Raw genomic sequence first — 18,422 nt, forward strand, 5'->3', positions numbered from 1 at the left:
TGCTAAGGTCTCCCAAAACAATGGTGTCGTCAATGCAACCTCTGAGACTTCCTTGTAGACCATAAGTTGGATAGCCTCATAATTTGAGTAATTGCTCTAACCTTTTCTGAAAATCAAATTCTCTTTGCATTTTTCAAGGATTTATTTGACCCCATAAAATTTCAGGTTATACTGCATGCTTCATTGTACCTAGCGCATTCCACTTGTCATAATTCAAGCTCTTCCTCTTTGCTTTTAGTAGTTTTCCCAATATACCATGGAACCCTACACCACTATGACCTTTTCCTCCAATATCCATGGCATTTTAGATTCTCTTCTTACAACTGGGCCCATCTGCAGGAGCGTGATTGGTCATCCCAAGTGAGTGAGGCTCATCTGACAGCAACAAGAAACTGAGGCATCAGGATTATCAGTCTAAAGATTCCGCAGGAGCCTTCTGCTTTAACCTTTAAATGACTGTGGACACTCCCCTGCGCCACCAAGCTTATGAGGGAAATTAAGAAAATGTCTTTCTCTGTTTTATTTTATGCTGGATTTATATATGCATTAATTAATTAATTATTTTGCCAATCACTTTGAGGCTTTTTTTGGGGGGGGGAGGAGCAACAAATATGTTTAATAAAAAATTAGAATATTTCTGTTTTCACAGAATCATAGAATTGTAGAGTTGGAGAGATCATGGGGATCATCTAGTGACTAGTCTAATCCTCTACAGTGCAGGAATCTTTCACCCAACATGCGGCTTAAACTGACAACACTGAGATTAAGAATCTCATGCTTTACTGACTGAGCTATTACAGTGGTACCTCGAGTTACAAACGTCTCAGGTGACAAATGCTTCAGGTTACAAACTCCACTAACCTGGAAGAGTTACCTCAAGTTGAGAACTTTGCCCCAGGATGAGAACGGAAATTGTGTGCCGGCGGTGTAGCAGCAGCAAGAGGCCCCATTAGCGAAAGAACGCCTCTAGTTAATAACAGTTTCAGGTTAAGAAAGCACCTCCAGAATGAATTAAGTTCATAACTAGAGGTACCACTGTATTCCTGTTTGTTCCATCATTCTTGTTGGTTGATTTTAAAAAATTACATGGTTTTATTTTATAATTATATTATATTGTTATAAAAAATATTTATGAATATTTTTCATAAATAAACCTTGAATCCTCTGTGCTTACAACTTCTGCAATAGAGCCGGGACAAGAGTACATGGTCTTAAGGGTCTGGGCTGAAAGTGTTTTACATTTCCCAGCTTTGGATTGAAAGTTTTCAGTGTTTCCATTTTCTGTGGGTAACATTTAATAATACTGTTTATTTGAATTTAGTACTGACCTGCTGTTTTCAAAGCGAGATCCACAAAAGGAACCTCCTGCACAAGCCCAATCAATGGAAGAAGCAGAATTGCAATGTTTAGTTACATTGCATATACGTACTGTAAGAGGTGTGTGCTGCCAAGCCGGCATAGATAAAAACTCCAGGCTTGCTGCCAGTTACAATCTCTTTGATTTATTTACAAAGTTCAAAGGAACATCTCCAGTGCTTCAGAGCATGTCCGACCCAGTCTGGTTTCTTTTTACTTTTTTTTGCCCAACATGCAAGTCTGCGGAAACCCCGCCTCTGATTTCCTCTGTTTACAGAATGACTAGTTCTGGGCTCATCCTCCCCCCTCCCCGCCTCCTCTTCGCTGTCAGACGACAGACTACTAATTATCTCTTTCGGCTCTCTATAAGTGCTGGTCTCTCCCCTTAGCTCTTTCCCCGTTTGCCTCTCCCTGACACGTACATACATAAATACTTACATATATACATCCCACACAAAAACATACATACACATCCAATGGCACAGAACTGCCCCACTGTGGAACTCAGCACACGCAGAAAGATATGTTTATTTTGATATTGTTGTATCAAACTGTATTTCTGGCATGGTTAGTTTTATTCATACCTTTTTAATATCATCTTGAAGTTAATTTTTTCATAAATAAGAAGAGCGTAGAGACTCTGTGAATTCATTTCAACAGCGTTTATACATAAGACATGCCTGATCAATTGTGCCCTGTGACTAATAATTTTCTCTGCTTGACAAAAGCCAATTCAGGAACCCTGTGCTAATTAATACTAGTTAAGCTCTTCCACTTGCCTTGGATAAAAGGCATTTTACATCTTGCATGCTTTCTAAATTTTTCACTCTCTGCACCCCTTTCAGGGTTATTAATTAACAGGAAAATATACTAATAAGATAAAGTAAGTGATTTCAGTGGCAGCAGGAGAATGTATTTTACTATCCAGAAGGTGAGTGTGACGCTAGGAGCTGGTTGGCACTACAATTTGGGTCAAAACAGATCTGAGGCACCTGCAACTGGCATGGATTATCAATCGGAATTAGAGAAAAACAATTTTAACACTAAAGTCTATCAACTGCAATTTGTGTTCAACTAGTGTTTTAATCCAGGTAATTACTATTATAATGATACAATTGCTGATAAGTGGAACACAATGCTCTTAAATCTAGTTTATAAATATATGTCTCAGAAAGCATGTGTGTGTCTGTGTGTGTGTGGTTACAGCTGTAGATGTATGCGCATATGCGTACCTACATTTGCATATTATTTTCTGAATTGGATACGAGAAGAAAATCACCTCTCCAGAAATCTCACATTTTAAATTGCTATAAAAACTGAGTGTACTTGCCCTAGATTATAATATATATTTGTAAACGCCAGAAAGATACTGTATACACTATATCCCACTGGAAAATAATATGTAAGAAGTCAGGTCACATGCCTTGTTTTCAGAGCCAGTAATGTTAAAAAAGGGGTAATTAACAGTTGGCAGACTTGGAAGAGGCAAACCCTGGCAAGGGGAGACTACAAGTAAGATCAATGCCAACATATATCAACCACAATTTGCTTTTAACTTGGGTACTAAAATAAAGGAGTCAAATATTTAAATGAATTTGTAAATTGTGGAGAGGTGGGTGAAAGTGTGGGAGAAATATGCTACAATCCAATCACAATCTCATATTCGTACTTAAGGAACAGGAGCTATTACATCTATGATGACCAAAATAACCATCTGGCATACTTAAAAACATATTTTGTGACACAGGCAATAAATCTGAAAAAGCTGGTTCTACCGCACAAAAAGAAATAGCATGGTTTCACATATCACAAGTGCTGGCAGTTATGCCATTCTGAAAGAACTGCTGCCGGGCTCTGTCTTCCCCAACAAAAAACCCAGCTATTGCCTATCTATTTCACCGCATACAGTCTTGGTTCACTCTGCTTTTCAGCCTCCAAATATTTCAAGCCCATTCTCAGATTTAAGTAACAACTTAAATCTCATTTGCCTCTGCCTGACTAGAAAATACCAAAGGTATAATAGTAAGAAAACAAATCATAACAGGAGTGAAAATCAGGACCCAAGCTCTTAGGAAAGCTGTTTTCTAGTAATTTTCAAAAAGTGAATGGATGGAACATTAAGCAATGTTGTACTGTACAGGATAATAAAGGCACCATTATTTTCTCGGAGATAATTTTAAAAAACCAAAAACAAATCATAAGCTTTGTGACTGTTCTTCTGCCAATCTCGCAAAGTTAAAAGACAATTAAGATGTGGTTGGTTTTGTAATTAAGACCATGCAGAAGTGTGCTGAAGAGTTGTTCTGCAAACTTGACCTCTGAACTCAAGAGAAACATATGGCTGCTAATTGCAATAATACCACACAGACTGAGGAATGGAGGCATGGGACCTTTTCCTAGATCTCCTTTCAGTTAGTGAGAAACAATTTCCTGGACGAGAATCTCTAGAGAGCCCTACCTGTGGTAAGAAGGTAGCAAATGGGAATTGTGATGAGCCTGCTAAAAAAAGATTCAAATGAATTCTAAATCCTGCACTCTGCATAATCACATTATCTAAAGGGCCTTGCAGAAGGACTGAAGTGTCAAAACACTGAAATTTGAGTCGGCAACTGTGCCACTAATAATAACACCATGACAGGCTTATGTTGATCTCAAGAGTGGGACTCCTGAGGTGGTAATAATGAGTAAAGAGTTGCTACAGTCAGCTGGGCACCTTTTCCAATTATTCACATAAGAAACGGCATCCACTGTGGGAATCTAGAAGGTGATAGGAACTGTACTCTTAATAAGTATTATATGCAAATACACACTGGCACAATTTGCAATTCTTTTGAGAAACTGTGACATTAAAATTACTTGGCACAAAACATCACTCTTTTTCAGTAGCATGCACTTGCTTGTAAATGTTACATTAACGACTGAGCTTCTTGTCTAACTCATAACAGGCTAAGCAAGTCTCTTCTGCTGTTTAGGGACAAAACTGAGTGGGAAAGGCGGTCCAAGTGCATACTAGCACTACTGTGAAACAGAAAACTTTTCACTGAAAGCAGACTGCGCAGAAGAAATAAAATGCAGTGACCAGGTACCACATGCTCCCCACTAAAATCAAAGGAGCTTAAGAGCAGTTAACATTGATGACATAATTCTGATTGTCTCAAACATTTTACACAAATTGTACAGAAATTTTAAGCATTTTTCTAATTAATAACATTTTAAAGGTGAGATGACATTTCACATATTTAATAAAATAAGGAGTTAACTATCTACTGTATGGTCTAGTGCTACATGCCTTGAAGACATTCAAGTCACCCCCAATTGAAAGGATGAAGAGGTCAGAATGTTAAAAGCCTCTTGCCTTCTCTGGCATCTTGGCCAAAACCTTCGACGCAATCAACGCTTCTGGACTCATCCCCAAAATATGGAAGGAGGCCATTATAGTACCAATTCATAAAAAAGGTTCTCCAATGGAGCCGGAAAATTACCGTAACATCAGCCTCCTTTCGATCATAGGGAAAATCTATGCCAGCTTTTTGCTGACGAAACTATTGCGATGGGTAGATGAGACTAACCAGATTGGCCACGAACAAGCAGGGTTCAGAATTAAACGCTCTACAACTGATCATGCGATAGTTCTTTACCATCTGGCACGGAAGTACTCCTCCCCTCCCCGGGGCTACCTGTGTGCTGCCTTCTTAGATCTTAAGGCAGCCTTTGACAGTGTTCCTAGAAATATTCTTTGGGAGAAACTTGCGAAACAGGGCATCGATAAAAGACTCTTATGGCTTATAAGTCAGCTCCACGAAGGTACCCTTGCCAGAGTGAGACTTACTCCTGCGGGCGACCTCACAAATTCGATACCAATAAACAAGGGAGTGCGCCAAGGATGTATATTGGCTCCCTGCCTATTCAATCTATTCATCAGCGACATGCGAGCATCCCTAGTCAACTCATCTCCAAGTACACATGCGCCTAGACTAGCGGATTACCGCTGTCCACTCCTTTTATACGCGGATGACGCGGTAATTCTATCTTATACACGTGTTGGACTAACCAGAGCTCTGAAGATCTTTGCCACGTATTGTCAACTCAACCAATTAACCATCAACCATGCTAAATCTAAGATTCTGATTTTCGCCAGAAGTCGGAGATTATACGAATGGAAGCTTGGTGGAGCAAAAATAGAGCAAGTCCTAAAATTTCAATACTTAGGAGTTATTTTTCAATACAATTTGGGGTGGAAAGCACAAATTCAACACCTACTTAACAAGGCCAAAACTCTGTCATATGCGCTCCTCCGATTTTTCTTTTCGGATGGAGCTTTGCATGTTCCCTCGGCCCTAAAGGTGTTCAAGGCAAAAGTGGTTCCCGTGCTAGCTTATGCTGCCCCGCTCTGGGCCGTGATGACAGATCTTGCTCCTCTTGAGACTCTGCAAAACCAATTCCTACGTCGGCTCCTAATGCTCCCCCTGTGCGTAAGCAACGCAGCCATGCGACTAGAATTGAAGATCGCATCCTTAGAAACTTGCCTGTGGAAGCAAGTCTTCAATTATTGGTTATCATTGTGGCATAGATTACCAGACCATTATCTTGTCCAATGCTTATGGCGAGATGAATTCTCCAGCCTTTGGACTAGTAGAATTCATGCCAAACTCTTGAGCTATGGAATCTCTCCCTTAGATTCCCTAAAACTAGATCAAATCACTGCTCAAAGACTGATCCGCCAAAGACTGGATGACATCGATTTACAGCGAAATTATTCGCTGGGGGGAGGTGTTTGTTCGCCCCAGAACATTGGTATCACTTTAACTTACTGCGTTCCATCATACCTCTCCTCCCTTTCGACTGTTGCCCATAGGCTGGCCTTCACCAAAGCGAGGTTTAACGTTTTTCCCTCCAATGTCCTGAGACATAGATTCTCAAAGGGCCAAGCCTCCGCCATGTGTGTATGTGATAAGGAGACGCCGGAGTCGCTTCAGCACATTATGTTTACTTGCCCCTTGTTTAATGTGCCACGGGCAAATTTGTTGGGATCAATCATACAGAAGCTAGAGGGTACCCCACCAAAATTCCACCTTGCCCAAATCCTGCAGGATAAGGATATCCATACGACCCTGAGAGTGGCTAGGTTTCTGGTCGCTGTCCTTACCCAAAAGCGCTGCCAAGGTGCACTACAAGCTAATTAAGGCGCAGTATGTCATTCCATCTTACAGTATTTTATTGTTATAGTGATGTTTTAGCGGCTGTTTTTTCCCACGTGCACAAGCTGTTATTTATGTCTTGTTTTTTATCTGTATGGGCCTATGGCCGTAATAAATATCTATTCTATTCTATTCTTGCCTTCTCTGGCATTTTGAGGCCAGTTTCATCAATGAGAGGGATAATTCTACCATTTCCCTGTGGCTGAATTCTTTCTAAAGTGATTATCCTGGGTAAGATGTAGATTCAGAGTGTGACTTAGAAGTCAACACTTGGGAGGTGACTAAACCTATTTCTCCCAAATTTACAGTAAGTGATCTTGGAACTATCCAAACAATGCATTTTAGAATATCCTTTGCCAGCACAGTAGGTCAATTAGGGATAGGTGAATTAGTGTCCACCTTTGTTGGTTCCATGCACCTTTTCACATTAATCTGAAATCCCCCTCCCCTAAAATTCACAAAATTTACATATATTTATCTACACACCTAAACATAGCTTCATCTCAAAATATGCATTTCCAGTGTTTTGACTGAGACGACAACTGCACTGAACATTTGGGAAGTGTGAAAGTTGATGGATAACTAAGTTCATATCTGCACACTGGTCTGTGAAATGCGATCAGGTCAGTTCATATCAATCATCCCCAATGCCAACTTTCCAACAACAATGAAAGCAACATGGGAAATTGAATTCTGAATCTGTTTCGAGCAACAGGTGCTAGGTTTGGCAGCTCCAGGATACGCTAACCGCACACAATCACACAAATGGGGAATGGCACTTCAGGTCCAGTTTCCTGATTTACTTGGATATTCTCACAATGCTGCACAAAGACTACACAATTAATAGTTCTTGATGAAGGCAAACTGATAATTCTGGCCCCATCAGAAGAAAGCTAGATTTACGAGCTCTTCACAATCCTCTTATATTGCTACTATTTCCTGGCTTCTCTCTGAAAAAGATTCTAGGTTTTTTCCATGGCTGATTTGCATTCCATTTTTTCCCAACATCCAGAAGCCTCTGGCTTTTCTACACGGCATTTCTACTTAGCAAGTCCTTCCCAAGTCAACCTACTTATACACCGAAATGAACACACACAAACAGGCATGAAACGAAATGGCTTCATTATAACAATACTGGTAGATCGAGACCATGCCTAATCTACATAATCAAACTGTGTATGTGTCCACAAGCAATAGCTTTTTTGCTTTCCTCTAAGTAAGTGCGATGACTAGCTTCCAACACTGTATCTGAGAAAGTGTCTAATACTGGGGTGGGAGAGCTAAGAAAAATGCCAATATATTTCACATCTGGCAACCAATGTACCACTTTGGTTTTAGATAGTACATGGGTAAAGGTAAAGGAACCCCTGACCATTAATTCCAGTCGCGGATGACTCTGGGGTTCCACACTCATCTGGCTCTATAGGCCAAGGGAGCCGGTGTTTGTTCACAGACAGCTTCTGGGTCATGTGGCCAGCATAACTAAGCTGCTTGTGGTGAACCAGAGAAGTGCATGGAAACACCATTTACCTTCCCACCGGAGCGGTATCTATTTATCTACTTGCACTTGATGTGCTTTCGAACTGCTAGGTGGGCAGGAGCTGGGATCGAACAATGGAAGCTTACCCAGTTGTGGGGATTCAAACCGCTGACCTTCGGATTGGCAAGCCCTAGGCTCTGTGGTTTAGACCACAGGGCCACCCGTGTCCCTTAGTCGAAAAAACCAGGGACAAAATTTTCATGGCCCTCTAGCAGCTATGGTGGCTCTTTTACCAGAAGTAATGTATTTATTGTTAAATCTGGAAGTGTATACTTCATTCTGAACAAGCTAACCCACTAACAGTGAGCCAGGGAAATGGGAAGAAACAATGAAAAGCAAAACGAAACAATGAACACCATTGACCAAAACAATATTGTCAAAACTAAGCATAAGGCAAAGCTTGCGCTCTCACCAAGCTCTAATTATCAACATGCTCCACAGAAGAGGATGTGTTTTGCACGATGAAAGTCCCAAGGATTGCACCCGGGTCGTTTAATTAAGAGAATACCAGACTGGAGGTCTGCAAAAGACCTCAGGGGCAATCAAAGCAAACATCACCTAGGCTAGATGAACCAACATCTTACACAGTGTAAGGCAGCTTAATATTTGCTTGTACAACCAACTTCCACAGGATACACATTGTGGATGACTAATACAGCCTCCACAAAAATGCAGTAAATTTTGCAGCACCAGTAGTTTAGCGTCTTAAGGCAGCCCTGGTGAATGCAGTACCCTCCAGATGAGGCTACCACAGGACAGGGACACAGCTCATGTTGTTGCAGTAACCCACATTTTTGTTGCTTCCTTACCCAAAAGGGAATCTTTCACCATCTTTGACACATCTTTACCTTTTTACCCACTGGACCCAGATAAATAACCTGCTAAACCCACACTAAGATACAACAAGAAGGGAAAATGAGCAAAAATGTTTACCCCGTCTGGCAGTGCCCTCCAACACACAGCACTGACAAATTCATTTGTATCATCTTCCTTACGGTCCTTGTCCAGGACGCTTTTGACAGTGTCAAATTTGAAGGTTAGCAGTGTCTTTGAGAGACCCTTGTAGTACAAGTAGAGGGAATTATTTTCACTTCCTGCAATCAAAAGCAAAAATAAAGAAAGAGGAGGCAGATTGGCAATGTGCAAGGATTCCTAAATATTCATTTCAGATAGCTTTTGATGGGGTATGTAAGTGTGGGTTGGGGGCTAACTGTTACAGCTAAAGCAGAGAACTCCAAGGTAGAAGATCACTGCATTGCATTGCATAACATTACTTACAACTCGTCGTAGCCAACACTTGCCAGACACATAAAATTCAGGTAGTGTAGAAAACGGTGCAAGGCAGTGGTTCTGAAGGCTAGTAAGAGTTTTTAACTGTACTGTAGAAACATAAGCACTATTTTCAAGATGTCCTATTATCACTCCACCATGCAGTGGCGGGACTTCATATAAAGTCTTTTGTGCTCTGCTCCAGGCACCAGAGTTCAAGAAGAATGGTAGCAAACTGAAAAGGATTCAGAAGTAAGCTACAAGAGTGATAAAAGGTCTGGAAGGGACATCCTGTGAGGCAAGACTGAAGTATTTGGCTTATTATTCAGCCACAGGAAAGAGTGGCAAGGGGCAGCTATGCCGACAGCTTTAAAGTATTTTAAAGAATCTCAGAAGAGGGAAGAGATAATCACCCACCATATGCCCCAGTGCTTTAAAAGTTTTCAGTTTTTATAATTGGGGTGTAAGTCACAATGTGCTGTGGCAAATCAGGTGCTTTAATTTCATTGTGCCACTCAAGCATGTGCTGGACCCTCCTACAGCTTTGCAGGCAGTACATATTGGTCCCCTTTGCTGAACAGTTGTTTCACTTACCGCAGGCAATATAGTCTCCGTTGGATGCCAAACCCACAAAATTTTTCTCATTGATGTGACCCTTAAAGGAACGCAGACAGTGTGGCTTTCCTACATTCCACAGCTTTAGCTGACTATCCGTTGACCTGAAAGAAAGACGTATGAATCACCCATAAGTCATTAGTTTGCACTGTATGTCAAAGTGCTAGGAAGGCCCTCCGAAGAAGACATGGACATTTGTCAGGGCAGGCAAAACCACTGCACACGTAGGTATCCGTGTGTAGCTTGAGCAGTCAAGAAAGCAGATTCCCAACATGATCTCTCAAAAGAGTTGAACAAGGAAGACACATTCCACAGAACTGGCCTAGCATATATCCACCAGGGTACACAATGTGCTCTATCTGCTAACCAGCCTAAATCGGATTTTAAAAATGTAAGTTGGATTTTGGTTTATTTTAAACTTCAGTTATATTAAATGTCACGTTAAAACTAACGTGTCTTAAAATGAACTCTGAGTTCAATGCAAGCATGTGAAGTCTATGTGTACACTCCTTTAAAACTGCAACCACACCACGGTTTTTACTTTTTTTCTGTAAAAACTCAAAATGAGGAATATACCAAACTTTTGTGGTCAGTAATTATCAATAAAACATCTCACAACATACTGTGTATTATTGTGACAAATTATGAAAATGTTTGCTATTTCAATCAACTATGGACATATGCTCTTGCTTCTGGAAAGATAAGGGAAGAGGCAGACAAGTCTGCAGGTTTCACTGCACTCAATGGGACCACCTAGTAGGTGGTACGTACTTAAAATGTGTAAGCTATAGCTTCATCAAAATATGGATTTCAGAGCATAGAAACTAAAAAAAATCTAGAAATAATACAATATGAAACATAGCAATATAGTACAATTTAGAGGAATAAAACTATTTAACTAGCTAAAAATACTATAATTTTATATTCCTGGATCAAGAAAAAGGTTTTAATCCAGTGCCAGAAAGTCTAAAACTGTCAGCACCAGTGAGGGTATTCCAAAGTCAGGGAGCCATCACAGAGAAGGCCTTCTCTTCTGTACATAATGTATTTTCTTCTACGGAGAAGGGCCTCCTTTGAAGATCTTAATACCCAGGCAGCATGATACAGAAGGAAACAACACTTTCAGATATTTGGATCAGAAAGCCATTTAGACCAAGGGTAGCAATGTGGTGCCTTTCAAATGTTGTTGGAATGTAACTCCCATCATTCCTCTCCACTGGCCAAGATGGCTGAGGCGGATGGGACTTGGGAGTCCAATAATATCTGCCAGTCACCCCTTTCAACAACCCAATCACATATAAATAATAAATTATGATTATTGGTTTTCCTTCATTTAAAGCTCCATTTAAACACCAGCACCTTCAATTAGGCTCAGTTGTGAAAGTGGAGAGGCTCTGGAACTGCACCACTGCAGGTTTGTGTAGGCTGGAGATTGGAATTACACTATAGAACCAAATGGGTGTACAATGGGTAGAGACTCTAGTGAACACTGGAATAGTTCAACACTCCCCATAATGTCACAAACCTATCGGAGAAATGCAAGTATGGCAGGAGGCCTTGCAATGTGAAATTGGAAGTCTGGGGACCTGAACAAATTGTGTCTGCAGACTGCCACAGAAGAGGCAGGCACGCTTTTTGCTTTCCTGATGTTGTGATTTCCTTTGAGGGGAAGGGAAATCTTTTAATTACTTTAATTGTGAAAATTAAGCCAACAGATATGGAGGGGAAAAGTACAAAATGAAAAAAAACCACTTGCTTTGGAGATGCATAGACTCTTCCCCAAAGTGTACCCCCCCACACACACTATTCACAATGCACAGGATGCAATAAAGCAGCACCAGAACTGATGAACCCTGGTAAATATCAGGTGGTTCCAAATGGCATGGAGGTCACAGGGCAGATTTAATCGATGTGCTTCATAAAACAGCTTACGTTAGAAAAAGCAAATATTTTCTTACAATTTTTTTTAACTGCAGTTAACCACTGATAAAGCTCTTCCACTGACTGCCATGTTACAATACAGCACACTGTGCTGGGAGGGAAGTGGAAGAGAAGAGATCCCAACATCTCTGCGCAGCACACCCTTGCCCAGCTATTGCTTCAGCTGAATTGGACAGCTCTGTCAATATAACCTAGGGCTATGGAACAAGCATTTTCAGATGTCTGTCTCCCAAGTAGGACAGGCCTCTTTTGTCCTTTCAAGGTCCCACACATGATGTTGCCATCTGATTACACAGGCAAAATGCTTTGTGGTTTTGACACTGCCTATGGTTTAACCATTCAGTTTAATAGAAGTTTGACAAGCAATGCTTCTCTTTTAGTTGCCAAACCTCTGTAACTTCAGAGCAGAAATTATTTGAAGTATGAGAAAATGTACTTCAGTTAATCTCAGTTGGAAAAAATAGATCTCTTGTGTCATTTGAATGGCAGGAGAGTTCAAGTTGGCTAAGGAAGATAAATCTTTTTATATTTTTGAAATGAAGCAATATTTTCATTTACTGTTCGCTTGTGAAAACAGTACCATAATGTAATCCCCAGGGACCCTTCTAATATTGCTGGAAAAGTAGGAGTGGGTTCTGTCTTCCTGTTCATCAAGGAAGTTTGAACCGTAACTCCCACTTGACTCCAAATCGATGTATTGATGTGTATGCATGTATGTAATAATAATAATAATACCTTTATTGTCATTGTACAACCTGTGTACAATGAAATTACACTCAATCTCTTATCGAACAACACACCACCTCGCAAGTCAATTTTGCTATGTTATTTTCCATTCAACAGCCTAACAACCCACAGATAGAAGCTATTTTTTAGCCTGTTGGTACGGCTGATTATACTTCTATAGCTCCTGCCCGAGGGTAGAAGATTAAAGAGGTGATGGCCGGGGTGTGAGTCATCCCTGAGAATTTTTCTCGCTCTCCCAAGGCAACGAACCCTTGCGATGTCATCTAGCGGACTCAGGGGACAGTCTATGATATCATGTGCTGTATTCACCACCTTCTGTAGAGACTTTCTGTCCGTGGCTGTCAGGCCAGCATACCACACTGTGGTATGTATGTATGTATGTATGTATGTATGTATGTATGTATGAAGTCCTAGAGTAGCTAATGCTTTGAGTAAAGGTAAAACTGGTTACTGGCCAATTTAAACTGTCTCCCATGGTTCTGGTACCTATATCTGCCTCTGGAGTAGCTCCAGCTCCTAAATGTTGTGTTCTCCTCATGGGACTTTATGATTCAGGATTAGGGATAAGGACCTGCTGTGCCAAAGGATATTGTCCCCTCTTCACTAGCTCTCTTAGCATGGTATTCCAGACCTCCTGTTACAGGAGTTCAGTTCAACTATAACTCTGTACATGACCCAAGACTATGGGATTTGCTCTTGCTCTGAGTCTCTGGCAGTAGAGGATCGCTATGGTGGCCAGGGGAAGCCCTAGAACGTATGTCAGAAGCAGGAGATTGCACCAATTAACCCCATAATCCAGGATCACAACTAATATAAGCAACATCTTTATTTAATTCAGTAAATTTTCCCTCACTGAGAATAAAATGAATATCAGGCATAAAGCACATCCTAATTAAGTACCCCCCCTCCATCCTTAGAAGTCTGTCAGCCTCCTTTCAGCAAGGTGAAGGCACATTGCTAACAGCATCATTGAAAAGCACTCCTGTTAAGATAGGACAGGCGCCCACTACCTGCACTTTCTGGAGAGAAATGAAGACATTTTTGTTCCAAAAAGGTTACCCAGCTGGAGGAATAGGACTCTGCCATGGGTGCATTGCATTTTTAAAATCTCCAGATTTAAAATGCCCCAGCTTAAATGCCCAATTTTGTACTAATAATAGATTTGCTAGTCAAGGGTAAAGATCACTGCTAGTCTGAAATAAAGAATAAGATTTTGGAGTACTCTTAACCCTAAATTTATTCCAGATATCAAGCAGGTTCTCTCTCCATTACTGGTTCCCCCTCTCGGATTAGATGAAATGACACTCCATAAGCAGCAAAATGGCAACTGTATGTTACCACCAGGGGACACTCCTGCAGCTCTTGCAACATCTGCCAGTAAGAAGAATCTTGCCTTGGAGCAGAACATTAGGTATTAAATAGAGCTGGTTGATATCTGATTTTCAACATGGCAATATATCACCAGCTAAGCATCATGATAAATCAATAGATGGAACTATGAAGATGAACAAGTATTACTGTACTGCCTTTCTATTATCACCTTCACATGTGATCAAGCTTTTTCAGAACTTAGCATTTGTTTCAGCATGCTCTCTGCTCCTCCTTCTAAAGGGACTGCTAAATAAAAACTTTACAAATAAATTCAGGTAGGTAGACGTGTTGGTCTGACGCAGTCGAAATAATAATAATAATAAAATGTCCTTTAGCACCTTAGAGACCAACCAAGTTTGTTCAGGGTATAAGCTTTCGTGTGCATGCACACTTCTTCAGATACACTGAAACAGAAGTCACCATACCCTTATATACAGTGGGAGGGTGAAAACTATGGAGAGACCTGGTCTGAATAGAGATATTTGATTCTTGTCTCATTACATATGCTAAAGCTATTTTTGGTCATCTGCATACTATCCCTTGTTTTTTCCTGTAGGACTAATTGCAGTCAACAGATTTACCATACCCACTGAGTCAATCACCCATCTCCTACTACCCTTCTGAGAGAAACCCCACCCCATCCCACCCTCTAAATTGCTACTGGACAATTTTTTGATTTATTTTACAAATAAAGCAAATGTCCGCTTTAGCTATTTTTTTCTTGGACTCCTTTGAAGCCATAGGCCAAGGGAGGTGTGAAATAGTCCTTTATTTTTGTTCTATCAAAAGCACAGCAATCTGTTTAGCAGGATGACACTTCATACCAACGCATGGTATGTGCATATACCCCCACCCACAAGCCATATATTTTAATGTCTTTGAAAATACACCGAGTAGAATCAGTAAGCACAGACGTTTTTCACAAACACCAAGGAAAATACTTACGCAGAGACTATTTCCTCTCCACTAACGAACTTTGCATATGAAACAGCCTTGCGGTGCCCTTTAAAGACCATGATTGGTTGCTTAGTGTTCCGAAGGTCATAGTAGTGAACACAGTGATCTGGGGAGTGGTGTGACAAAGAAGGAAAAAAGAAATCAGTGTATGCAAAGTGCTACTAATACTGCTCCATTATTTGTTTACCAAGTACCTTAATATAAGAAGTATGGAACATAATGCCCTAGATCAAGAATCTGACTATTGTTCTAATCAAAGGCCGGCTAGTCAAGGATGTGGATCTCAGCTATTCATTGATCTGGCAAGCAGGGAGCTTTGGGGGCTGCTAATCACACATTAGGGACGCGGGTGGCCCTGTGGTCTAAACCACTGAGCCTCTTGGGCTTGCTGATCAGAAGGTTGGCGGTTTGAATCCCCGCGACAGGGTGAGCTCCTGTTGCTCGGTTCCAGCTCCTGCCAAGCTAGCAGTTTGAAAGCCTGCCAAAAAGTGCAAGTAGATAAATAGGTAAGGTAGGAAGGTAAACGGCGTTTCTGTGTGCTGCTCTGGTTTGCCAGAAGCGGCTTAGTCATGCTGGCCACATGACCCGGAAAAACTGTCTGCGGACAAACGTCAGCTCCCTCGGCCAGTAAAGCGAATTGAGCGCCGCAACCCCAGAGTCAGTCGTGACTGGACTTAACTGTCAGGGGTACCTTTACCTTTACCTTTAATCCCACATTTGTTCTAGTTCACAAGCTAGCTGCACAAGTGAATCCGCAATACAAAAGTCCTCAATGAAGAAGTGTTCTCTGTTTTCCTCCTTTTGAACTTTACTGCCGAGTTCACTTATCTGAAGGGAACTACCATATGCAGAAAATGCCACCAGAAACTAGCAGGGACCAGTTAGCTGTTTCATGGGATGCAGAGCACCCAACGTTATGAGACCAGGAAGGACTGGGAGTACACTGCAATCCCCATCTCCTTGAATAGCTCTTGCCTTTCTCCTTCAGAGTTGTACTATTATGCTTCCACGTGCCAACTGTGCTTATTTTTGAAACTAGGGTATCAATATATTTTTAAACCAAGGTTTGAAAACCAACTATGACTAGCATAAACTTCAGTACAACGCTATACCATTGTTAATTATGTGGCTTATGGTACAGTGGTGCCTCGCAAGACGAAATTAATTCGTTCCTCAAGTTTTTTCTTCTTGCGAGTTTTTCGCCTTGCGAAGCACGGTTTCCCATAGGAATGGATTGAAAATCAATCAATGCGTTCCTATGGAGACCGTCCGGGGACAGAGGGGAAGCGTCGCGAGCCTTCCCCTCTGTCCCCGGACCTGTTTAAAGCAAGGGGCGGTGGGGAGAAGATTGCTTCTCCCCGTTGCCTGCCCCGCAATCTCCGGGGACAGAGGGGAAGGCGCGCGCACCTTCCCCTCTGTCCCCGGACCTGTTTTAAAGCAAGGGAAGGGGCAGTGGGGAGAATCGCTTCTCCCCGTTGCCGCCCCTTGGTTCAAAAGGGGTCCAGGGAGAGAGGGGAAGGCGCGCTGCGCTCTCCCGCTATCCCCGGAGCTTGCGGGGCAAGCTTCGTTTTGCGAAGCAAGCCCATAGGGAAATGCGTCTTGCGAAGCGGCTAAGAAAATGAAAAACTCCTTCGTCTAGCGAGTTTTTCGTCTTGCGAGGCACCACTGTAGTTGGTATTGGGAGCTGCATAGCTAAGTGGCCAGTGAAGAGGAACCAAAACCTATTTAGGTCAGAGTACGAAACAAAGAAACACTAATGGGGGGAGGGGTCTCCTCAATCGAAAAGTTAGGAAAGCTTACTATTCCAATCAACAGCTATTGCAGGCTAGCAGCAGAAAATACGGTGTTTGCATATATTTAAAACAGATTTGATGGTCTCAGAAAGTATTTGTTTAATTGAGACCATGGATTTCTCTCCTATTACAGGTGTTAAATTAGTATAGTAACGCTACAAAATTGCTGACAGCATAATTACTATTGTAGTGAAAGGACTGTGTTCTTCTCTTCTATAAATCTGAGTTTTGCACAGGAAACCTGTACCTCTAGTATTGCCTGGGTTTGGGGTCTCACTGCTTTCAATTTCTTGTGTATGTATATCCGCCAACTGAGGATAACACTTCACATATCTGACAAAGTGGACTGTAGATCATTTAAGCTTACACTTTGGCAAATCTGCTAGAACTGAAGTATTACAAACTATATTCTTGCTGCAATAGACTAAACCAGACTACCTCTCTGGAAGAAGGTTGTATTAGTAGATTGTACTGCAAGATAACAGTTGATTGAATTCTATTGAAGACTGCAGCCTTCTTTTAGGCTGGAGCGCTTCCATCTATTCAGTAGGCACATTTGGAATGCTGCAGACTTCAAGCATCGACAGAAGAATGATGAGAGGAGGGAATAGATAAGAAACTGGATTGCTACAGACAGGGAAAAGGTGCAGCGGGGCAGAAGCATCTGCTTTCAGCTTTGAATTCTCCTTCCAAATTCTGCAGTAAACAACTCCAAGCCTGATAGCATATGGCCCCATCATAGCAGGCCTGCCTGCATAGCCTATGCAATCAATCAACTTCTGCTTTGGTCAGTATGAGTCCAGGAAACTGTATGGTCCCTGCGCTCTAAAATTAGCCACTTAATAATTGATTATTACAGAAACTATTGTCTGTGCCAATAGAGGTTTCATTATTATTTTTATTAATTCAAACTTGCATTGTTTAAGAAGCTACCTCATGTCTAATGCTCATCACATTCATTAATGCCTGAACAGGTGGCCATGTTTCCTAATTAAAGAGATTCTCTCTCCCCCTTCTCTTTTTCAGACCATATGGACCTTTCACAGAACAAGATAAAAGTGCTACCAGCTAAGGAAGCCAAGATTAAACCAGGCTAAGTGAGAGGAATAACTATTCCAAGTACCCAGGCAGAAGCCTCTCAAATTGATTTATGATTTACTGAAATTGCTCACAACTAGGCATGCTCCTGGCAATCCTATACATCTTGGACTCTATATTTAAAGAACTCTAAAGCAGCCAGACAATTCCTCTAATAATGAGCACCAAGAACAGACCAGAAGATAGCTTTGCCAATACCCCTTGAGTCTAGCCTATTAGTCTTCCTGCCAGGCCAGCAAGGAACCTTGACTCAAAGAACATTCAACCCTGGCTTGCAATGATCTCTTGATACCCCAAAATCCAAGGATTATAGGAACCAAATACTTTGAGAAGTATTATACAATGGGGAACCAACAGAGAAAAGTTTTAGTTCTGCTAAAATTTGTAACATCCTAATTTCAACCAAAGATTTATGGACTTCTGGTAACCACAGCTTTATAGAATCAGTGAAATAAAAGGCTTTTGTGGGACTTGAATCAGTGTGGGCCCCTCCTTATAGCTAGTGCTAAACAAGAGAACAAGAGGCACTGCCTTTGG

At 41.4% G+C, this 18,422-nt stretch overlaps 1 protein-coding gene and 1 long non-coding RNA gene across 4 annotated transcripts in view; both read right to left on the reverse strand.

The window, feature by feature from the left end:
* The window catches only part of COP1 (COP1 E3 ubiquitin ligase), a 103,561-nt gene that overhangs the window by 12,176 nt on the left and 72,963 nt on the right, over positions 1-18,422 (reverse strand). For all 3 annotated transcript variants that reach the window (XM_083507122.1, XM_083507121.1, XM_083507123.1), the window contains exons 16-18: positions 14,983-15,100; positions 9,958-10,082; positions 9,028-9,188 (exon numbers count right to left, since the gene is read on the reverse strand). In XM_083507122.1, the coding sequence (XP_083363248.1) occupies positions 9,028-9,188; positions 9,958-10,082; positions 14,983-15,100 (404 nt within the window). The remainder of the gene's footprint in view (positions 1-9,027; positions 9,189-9,957; positions 10,083-14,982; positions 15,101-18,422) is intronic.
* Positions 596-9,016, reverse strand: LOC310708674. Its single transcript, XR_014527147.1, has 2 exons — positions 6,694-9,016; positions 596-4,711 (listed from the first exon to the last, which is right to left on the reverse strand). It is a non-coding gene; the product is annotated as an uncharacterized lncRNA (long non-coding RNA).

This window comes from Podarcis liolepis, assembly GCF_965112155.1.
Source record: "Podarcis liolepis genome assembly, chromosome: 6".
Taxonomy (NCBI): Eukaryota; Metazoa; Chordata; class Lepidosauria; order Squamata; family Lacertidae; genus Podarcis; species Podarcis liolepis.